General features: G+C 32.1%; 1 protein-coding gene across 10 annotated transcripts in view; it reads right to left on the bottom strand.

Annotated features, from left to right (window-relative positions):
- Positions 1-210: 210 nt before the first annotated feature.
- Positions 211-10,263, bottom strand: part of LOC119831868 (transient receptor potential cation channel trpm) — a 163,958-nt gene continuing 153,905 nt past the window's right edge. For 8 of the 10 annotated variants that reach the window (XM_038355425.1, XM_038355424.1, XM_038355430.1 and 5 more), the window contains 5 exons: positions 9,727-9,892; positions 8,081-8,254; positions 7,198-7,371; positions 6,241-6,359; positions 211-4,999 (listed from right to left, as the gene is read on the bottom strand). In XM_038355425.1, coding sequence (XP_038211353.1) covers positions 4,830-4,999; positions 6,241-6,359; positions 7,198-7,371; positions 8,081-8,254; positions 9,727-9,892 — 803 coding nt within the window. In that variant the 3' untranslated portion in view covers positions 211-4,829. The remainder of the gene's footprint in view (positions 5,000-6,240; positions 6,360-7,197; positions 7,372-8,080; positions 8,255-9,726; positions 9,893-10,263) is intronic. The other 2 variants (XM_038355427.1, XM_038355426.1) reach the window with 2 other exon arrangements.

The following is a 10,263-nucleotide window of genomic DNA, read 5'->3' as shown; positions in this document are numbered from 1 at the left end:
ACAAATTCACTTACGTAGTGTTTAAACCTTTAAAAGTCCGCAACGGATTTTGGTGGGGTTTCTTTTCAATAGGTAAGAGTGATCAAGAGGAAGGTACATATTATATGAATAATAAAATATATGACACTACGCCGAATTTTGAACTTAGCTACAAAATAATGTAATAAAATTACAGTAGTTCGCTTTGGGTATTGAAATAAAACAACAAAATAATTATTACAAATATATTTATTGTACCATTGTACACACATTTGTATAACACAGATATTAACTATCACTTAGAGAAACTGACGAATTGTACGGCTAATAAGGAATCCCAATAAGGACAATTCATTGAAATTACTCATAAATATTGTGCTAAAGCGAAGTCGATAGGAATAAAATGTTTGTGCATTCGCAACAACTGCCCTTGTAAGAGAAATTTATAGCGATATTTTTGCAGAATATAATGTGTTTTAAGTGAATGGTAACCGAAAAATACTCATAAATCATCCACAAACATTTAAAACAATTGGTCTAACAGAGAACAGTAATATAGAAAAGGTATGAGAAAATTTTCTGATATAAAATAATAATATCATAGATGCGTACCTGAATATTTATATTAAATTAATTATAAGATAAAATGTAAAAATATCGCTATAATATGTCTCTTCCAGCGAAGTGATGAAGATATTCAGTCGCACTTTTCAGTAAAAAACAACAATCAACATTTACATTACATTTACGAAGAAATAATTAATTTACTAAGTACATCGAGTGATCCAGACGCAAAATAAACGTGTCTGTTGATTTTCTAATTATACTTCTATTATGACAATTGAAATATTTTATATTAAGTACTTTTATATCGTCCGATGAGTCGATGTTTTGATATGAAAAGCGTTTAAACTCTTAATACACGATTTTTCTTATATTTATTAAGTTTCGTGTAAACACAGTTCATTGGTATAGCTGGCGGTACAAAAAAGATAATTGGCCATAATATGCAGAATATATTTTATTATTTCAATTCATCATTTATATAATTATCATTGAAATACATTTAGAGTTGATGTATGTTACTAGAATACGAATATATATATAAATTATGTTAAATACTATATCATAAGGATTATGCATTTTCATATGAAATTATGTTGCATTTTTTGTACCGTCACTTACATTAAACATTTTGTTTATTGCATTTGCTACCTTACAATAATGTTTCTAAAATTTACATATGTTATTACAAACTCTATATAATCGATGATTCTATTATATACACTATAGTTCCAGAGGGTTGCACAAAATATTTGGTATAATTGAACACATTGTGATGAAATTTGATGGTTAACAAAAGTTGTAAAATCAAACTCTGTAAATATTATATAAAAATCCGTTACGATAAATGATTATGTTTGATAAATTGCACATCAATTTTGTACAGATACAGTTGATATGTTTAAAAAGGATTAAAAATTAAGCACTATCTTGCCGAGATTAAAAATGTTTAGCGATTAGCAAAAAGGTTTCATATAAAACCTACTTCATTTCTAATTCTCAATCAATTCCGAGAAAAAGCTTCATCTAGTTCTAATTTACGACTATAACGTTACAATAGGAATTAACATTATTTTTAAATCAGTTCCAATAAAATTTAACGGTTTCTCGACAACGATATTTACACCTCACATAGATTGTATTGTCTGAATATTAATCGTATTCTATGCTGTACAATATTTATACCAAGATGAAATTAAAATAATATAATGCTTATTGTGTTCCAAAGAACTGAAAATCCAATTACACTTATAAGTGTTAATAATAAACAATTAGATCATCATTATTATTCGTTATTATTTGAATCAAAAATATTGGCGGAGCATTGCACACGAGTTTTTAAAAATGTAGTTATTTCTCCCTATTTATTTTGAGAAAAGATCCTTTATTTTATTTGTACCTTGTACCACATTTAAATTGATTGTACTAAAACATGATTTTCATGTTACGAAATACAAAATTACTGACCATAATCTACATGAAGATTAAAAATATTTTATGAATAAGAGATTGGTTTCATACACTGTGTTATTAAATACAAATTTCCATTATACATGATTGATACGTAAATCTTTTTAAACAGGCTCGAATTTAAATTTAATGTCATTTATTTATCTGCGTTCAGATTAAAACTGTTAATAAAGTTTCGATATTTATAAAGTACTATTGCAGATATAAAAAATTATCAACACTTTTTCGCATTTGGCATTCAAAAAAACGATTTGAGTTCCAAGTCAAAGTGAGTGAAATATCATATCAAGTGATATTTTCTAATCTGTTATGGAAATTACAAATACTGAAAATTACTAATAAATAAATATTAAAGTTGTTTCGTATATGAAAGAACATAAAGTACATACTTTACTCTTACCTACATACGTAAGAGTACATTCTTAAATACATTCCGACTTGTTGTTAAACAAACTAGAGGAATAAGAGAACAAAGTGAGCGCCATAATGTATTCAAAGAAATGCAAAGTCGCTGCAGATTTATAATGATCATAATTTTCCCATTCAGATGCACTTTAGCGCGACGATCTTTATTGTTCCTCATTTTCATTCTTATTGCTAGTCTTGCAAATATCGAAAGCTTTTCAGTTTGAGTATTGTAGGTATTCTATAAGTTTGTTTTGTGTGATTTTATTCTGAATCTGTTTTTTTATATTTTGTATTCATCTCTTCATTTTTCATTGCACGTGACAACCTCATTTAATCTATGAAAGCCAAGTTATATACAAATCATTAATTACTAAATCCGCGAAAAAAAAAGTGAACTATACGTAACATGTATTCACTCACAGATATTCATTATTTTGCATATTTTAACACAAAATAGAATCCGTTTTATTCCAACTAACCTTGTCTATAACTAATATGGATTGCTGTATAGAACTTGTATATTAATTACTAAGCAAAATATTCGGTGACGTTTGATATCATACCTTATTAATTAAAATGGGGAAATTAGAGCATTGCGAACTGATTGTATGCGACATGTTGACATTTTGGTTTAGATAATAATTCAGGCTTATTCAACAAGCTTTCAGACGCACACCGAATTTAAATCATGGTACGCCTGTCGTTGGCAAATAAAAAGACTTGCTGACGTGCACGAAGCAAATGAAATCTTTCTTTATTTGAGTGCATCGCTATTTTTATAAAATTTCATTTAATTTGCTTTCTTTTGATTTTCATATAAAAGATAACGAATTATATAGAAGTATATAAGAAATATATCACATATTATATTCGCGTACTCATTCATTGCATTACTTACAGTAAAAACATTGATTTCTTAAATTAAGCGCAATATTGTAAGTGTTAATGTAGGTATGCCAAAAACTGTAGTAAAAAAAAACATTAATAGTAAATGTATTTTTAAGTCTGAAGCTGAGCAAAATTGTAACGACTCTAGGCTACCACTAGTTCCTAATCGCACGTAGGAGTGCAAGTCGTGGGAAATGAATCGCTTTGAATACTATTTCATCGGTATCGACGATACTGGATCGTTAACCAAATCGAAAAGATATTGTTTACACGAAAACTAACTCTATTACAACGCATTGCGGTACACAGTCGGGTGTTTCTCATCCAGCATACAACTTCGGGGGTGTAAACAGTCCGTGCATTAAAGCGGCATCAAATTTATAGCTACACTGCAGAATTAGCGCGATATTTTACAGTTTTTTTTTACATTGTACGGACCATGGAAACTCATTCTTCAAATTAAATTGGAAAAAATGAGAGGAAATTGATTCCATGCAATACTTCAATGCGAAATTAGCAATAAAATCCAATTGGAACAAAAGCAATAGTGGAATAGGATAGCGTAAATTACACCGGGATCAAGCGATTAAATTATTCTTGATAGGTATTTTGTTTGTAATAAACATAGAGCTTATAATGGAATAAATCAATCATAATTTTGTTCAAATTAAACTTGAATTTGACTATAAGGTATTCTATGTATTGAATTATCTTTCAGAATTTAGCCATGCTATATTAAAAAATGTCAACCATCGTTCTCAAATAAAATACGCTATAAATGTTTATGACGAGACAAATATTTTTTCCTTTTATGATGACAGTATTAAACGAGGTTGTCACTTTTATTTAACTCAACAATGCGTATCTAACAATCCCAATTGGACAATTTTCCCGCCAAAACAAACGACATACGTCACTTTGACAGAACGACAGCTATTTGTTTCGTTTAAGCCACATGTCTTGAAATAGGTGAAGCTCTTATATGGTTAAACGCTAGGTGATTTTATTTTTTATTATTAAACATTCTTGAACACTGAAAGTTGTATAAATATAAAGAAGTTAAAACGGCCTGCCTGGGCAATAAAGTTTAATGGCAAAAGTTGAAAATCGTTTAATTACGTAAAAGCGAATCCGTATTTACAAACTTTCTATGCGAGTTACGAAACGTTTTTGTGGACACTGTTAGCTATAAAACTGGTGTATTTTTGAACGTTGGAAATTTATTTTTATACGTACGAAAGTTTTATATATACTGGCTTTGTTATACTTTTTCAAAAATACATTGAATAAAAAACTCAAAAATATTTCAATATTTAAATTGTATGTTATATATAATACACAAAGGGTTTTTATCAAAGGATGATACATGTTTAATACATCAACTTACCTCGGATTCGACTGTTATAAATCTCTTGAAAGTTATTAACAATTGCACATACAAAATATTTAATAACAAATATCTCAAATTCTCTAAAAAAGAAAAGTTCTATAAGTACAGATTTTTTTGTTATTTTTTTTATTTAGCACATAGTTTCAGGTCTAGATGGCGCTGGTGGTTGCGGTTGCTGGGGTTGTTCCGCAGAACGTTGCCTCGGCAACTGAGACGAGTCCAACACTATAGATGGACGCGGTGGTAGGTTCTCGCTAACCATGTGGGACATGGAGAGGTCACTCGACGCGTTGGTCTCGCCTGAGGACAGTCACTATTATTGATCAATCGAATCTTTTAAATATAATTGAGGGTGGCAATTCGTCATTGCTTTAACTTGAGGTTGTGTTTGCCGTAAAAAGGTAACGTAAGGTGTTAGTAACGTTTAGAATTAGATAATAAACAGTGAAGGATGATCTGATCATCTATCATAATATGATAATATATATTCAATTAATAACATTTAATAGTGGGTGTATTTACTTTACAGCGAGCGTGTGGAAAAGAGGTATTAAACTTTTAAAGGAAATGGCCTTAGAGTGTCATTGAAGAAGAATTTTCGTTCGCCTAGAAGGTTATTAATATAACTATTTACGACTGAGTATTAAGAAGTGCAATTATGAACCAGTTTATTTACAAAAGATGCCCACGTTCCTATTTCAATACATATGAATGTAATTATTTGAAATTTCGATACATAAAATTGCTCACATTGTCACTTGGTGATCAATTCCAAACTATATACGATATATTCATAGTTATATCAAATAAATTATAGTGAACATAATAATATTTAACCCCTAAATTCTATTCTACTGTTGTTTATAATTTTAAAAAACCCTTGATAAACTTATAGAATATCATGATATTTAAACATCAGATTATAAGTTTCGTCTATTTATTTCATATACAAAATTATAAGTCCCGACTAAATATACTAGAAATTCGTATACAAAGAATAATTAATTATTTTATAACTCAATAAACTCTTAAGCATATTAGGTATATGTAAGATTTTTTAATGCTCTAGATTGAAATTCAATGTTTATAATATCGGCTGTATAAAAATATTATAAGTTGCCTTTACCAAGCACTCAGGTTGGCACTTAGAGGTTAATGGACGATACACATATGCCCTTTTTCCTGAGGGTTTTCTATTGGATACATTTTAACATTTAGCCATTTATTTATAAAAAAATTGAAATTAAGTTAACATTATTGATATCACAGTAAATCTATTCAAATAAACTACATACAAGTTTTCATTTTATATAGGTTCATTTATATCAAAATTCAATCAAATTTAGAAATTAAAGACTTTTAAGCGCGATTTATTCATTATAATATTATACCCGACGTTTCGAAAAGTACAGAGAGCGTGGTTAATCAAATTTGTTCGGTACTTCAGGTCTTAACCCTATCCCTACCTATAGATATCGAAATGTTGTGAGAATCACATTAAAATGGTAATTAAATTTAAATGTACAATATTTCCTGCTTACCGGACGGTTGTCTTGGTACAGGCAATAGAACTTCCCCGCAAGCGTCGTCACCGAGCAGCGGCTGGAGCGGGGACGGTAACTCCCGACTGTCTATCGCCGACGATCGCCGTAATGAGTGCCTGGATGGAAGTTTGTTTATTTTTTTAAGAAACTTATAAAATAGTGGAGTTCAATGGCTTACAGAGTTCAATGAAGCAGGCTTACAATACGCATCGATAAATCGTAAATAGCCTTTAGATGTTGTCTACGAAAAAACAAATGATCCTTTAGTTCCAAAATGCTTCAATTAATAAAGAGATGCGTCCGTTATAAATCGCATTCTTATAAAATATTGAACATGTGCACGTTGTATAGGTAAATCTTTCGTTTTAACTGGTTGAATAATATCCCGGGTCTTTCTACAAAACATTGCTATTTTACTAAGTTCATTCGAAATCTGAACTACGGTTCATTACCTGGATTTATTTAGCCGTGAATTGGTTTTTATTCTTTCCTATTTATTTTGCTTATTCAAAATCACATATTAAATTTCTTTGACTTGAATCCTACCATTTATTCTGCAATCTATTTTTCTGTTCCTCAGTTACATTTTTTAAATAGAAAGTTGAGTTGTCTGTTATTTATAAACCTATGCCTAGACAAACTGACAGTTTTTTAAAGTTATAATCCCGCTTTTTGGTCCACATTAACTTCAGAAGCAATTTCGATTCAATCCATCAATAACTACTCAGACGTACACTTCTTTCACGAATTTCTGGTAGTGTATCAGAGTTAAGACGTATAAGGCTTGCAATTTAACCATACTTCTGTGGTGATAACCATCTATCTCTGCTTGATAGCATGGAAATGGCTGTTGCTGCGGCTCCTCCCCACTGGTGTTGGGGCACATGCTGACTCGACTATATAATGTTCTAGCCTTCATATACTATCACAAAGTGTTCCTAGAATTCCACTTACCTCTGATGCGGTAGCCGCCTATCCACCGTCAACAGCGTGGAAGTAGTGGGCGGCTGTTGCTGCGGCTCCTCCCCGCTGGTGTTGACGCACACGCTGATGCTGATGCCGCTCATCTCGGCGCCATCCGCGTTGTCCTCCTCATCGTATCTGCCCAGTATAGACTCCATTTCTAGGCTACGATTTAGATACGCTATGTCGGTTCAGCAGTTAAGGCAATGTGCGCGTGTTAATGTGATTGTTGCTCTGTTAGCGTGAAGTTAGACCGTTCATGATTATGGAAATTATAATGTCTTGTTAGGTTTGATTGTAGCGCAGTGTGGTTGCAGCGATATTTTTATTCATATTTCACAAAATCGATTAAAATAATCAGCGAAAATTTTACAATCAATCAACTGGTGCAGTACTTTTTGAAGCTTATACAAATCGATGGAAAAGTAATAATTGTGTTATATAGATTTTATAGGTAGGAATATTTCTATAACACTTATATATTATTATGTGTTTAGTTAAATAATTATACAATTACGATAGGTTACTACCTAGTTCAAAATATCGAAATAAATTTTTGATCGGCTCGGGGTTATTTGTTAACTTTGATTATCATCGAATACTTGTATTTGAATTTGAATAGCTCTTCACGCTCAATATCGGAATGGAATTTAATATTTACTGTGATTTTATTAATTTTGAGCAAATAATTTCTTTCACAGATGATGTAGAATCATTAATTATTGACGAATAGTTATTTTTCCATAATTTCCAATCTTACTTTATTTTGCGTCAAATAAATTTCAGTAGGGTAGTATATATTGAATTATATTTAAAACTTAGCTATTAATGGTTAAAAATGAATGATTCATAGTCATTAATTCTTTACACTCACCGGCGCTGTATCAAATTCTCCATTATAATATAGTCGTCTTCTTCAGCTCCTCGCAAATGTTCCTTCTCCATATAAAGCGCGAACTCCGGGTTGGACATCTCGCTTGCGTGTCGCCTCCGCACTGAAGGCGATGCTGCTCGCGCGGGTGACAATAACCGAGTGGTGATCGGTGTCCTGTATTGTTATAATTGCGGGTAGTGTGAGGAAACATGTGGCATATATGTGGGGCATAGCCTCATATTACTGGTATACAGTTGTTGAGTAACAGTTGATCAATGTTGCTGGACGCAGTGTTGCCAGCAAAATCACAACTTATTCTGATTTCTTGCTTTGTTTACCATGAAAGCAGGTCTTAAGGAATACTTATTTCGGTATTTTTATGGATACATTGAATACCCATTTCGTATGGCAATTATTTTATAGAACTTTGTGTCTTTTTATAGGAATATGGAATTTTTGATTTGTTTTTGTCCCTTACTAGACGTGACGCGAAAATATTGTATACAAAATACATAACTAATCTTTTTTTATATTGTAAAATCTGCTTAATTCAACCAGTAATATATGAAAAAAAACCTCGATAAATAATACATATAAATCAGTGGCCCATACAGCAGTTGAAAATGGCTGTTAAATTAGCTTAATGTGGTGTAAATTTTTGATGTCTATTGTTTTTCCGCTAAAATAAATGACAATCATTACTTTGACGGATAGCGGGCGTAATTCCTTCAACCTATATATAAGACAATGCGCAGAATTCAAATAAAACTATAAATATATCTTTGAAAAATTTATGATTTAAGTATGTGCATTACACAAAAAAATCTCTTATGAGCGATATATAGTACTCGTCTCATATTTTGCAAGTTAGAGAATTTATATGCGACATTATAATTAAAGTTTTGCAGCCTCAAGTAGCGTGAAGCGTGCCATAATTTATCTCTCCAAATGGCCATTACGTTGAGCCAAACCACATCATTAATGCTGCACCTAAGCTACATTGTAGAATATTATGCAAAATATAATCCCATTATTACCATTAACGGAAATATTCGTTGCGTTAATGGTTAAACTGTTATCGGGATATTTAGGAGGCATTATTGTATTGAGAGTTTATTTTAAAATGCGGCACTGAGTTATTTTTTTAAATTGATGTGATAATATTGGATCAAAACCGTTTTTAATGTATTAAAATTATGTTTTCTCTTAAACATATTTACTTTAATCATTATAAATAAGAAAGTTGGTTGGAGAAATATTTAATAATTTGATTTTGCGATTATTATAAAGATTGGGTTTGACAGTTTTTTTTTGAATTTTGAAAGAAAGTATAGCTAGGTTTAATGCATATGACCTATTTGTCTTTTATTTATTTGAATAATCCAATAATTTCTACTCAAATAAAAATAAATGAAAAATTTTATACACATTTCGCTTCTTTCACCTTTCTTCCGTGGTTGCCTGGTAGAGATCACTGTGTAGTGATAAGGCCGCCGGTTGTACTATATTATTGGTAATATGTAATTGTTTCTATGTGTGTTTTCGTTGGTCACGTACAATAAAGAGTTGAGTAAAAAAAATAGCTCAAGACACCAAACCCATGACGCACTTTGTAATATATTTAGCCCACATTCAAAGTTCCCTACCTCGGTGTATGCGGCGGCGAGAACAGCCCATACACGGTCTCCAGCTCGTCCGTGATGCTGGTGTACTCGTGCATAGCGAGCAACAGCGAACGTGGAGCGGCGCCGACCCGCCGCCCGGAGGGCGCGCCCGCCGCGCCGCCCGTCGCCTCCCAACCTGATTGACGACCTAGGGATACAGTGAGGGCTCTCTATTGGGGCATTATCAGTTGACGACCTAGGGATACAGTGAGGGCTCTCTATTGGGGCATTATCAGTTGACGACCTAGGGATACAGTGAGGGCTCTCTATTGGGGCATTATCAGTTGACGACCTAAGGATACAGTGAGGGCTCTCTATTGGGGCACTAGCAGTTGACGACCTAGGGATACAGTGAGGGCTCTCTATTGGGGCATTATCAGTTGATGATCTAGGCATACAGTTGCTAGTAGTATCCCTATTAGCAACTACATTCCAAGGGCTGGAATAGTCCGGTCAATTTAGACATTCGAAGTTACATAAAGTCCCAACAAGCTGAATTTCTGTGAAGTTGTTTAAAAC

Source organism: Zerene cesonia, chromosome 14, assembly GCF_012273895.1.
Source record: "Zerene cesonia ecotype Mississippi chromosome 14, Zerene_cesonia_1.1, whole genome shotgun sequence".
In the NCBI taxonomy this organism is placed as follows: domain Eukaryota; kingdom Metazoa; phylum Arthropoda; class Insecta; order Lepidoptera; family Pieridae; genus Zerene; species Zerene cesonia.
This window is presented reverse-complemented; position numbering and strand designations above follow the sequence as displayed.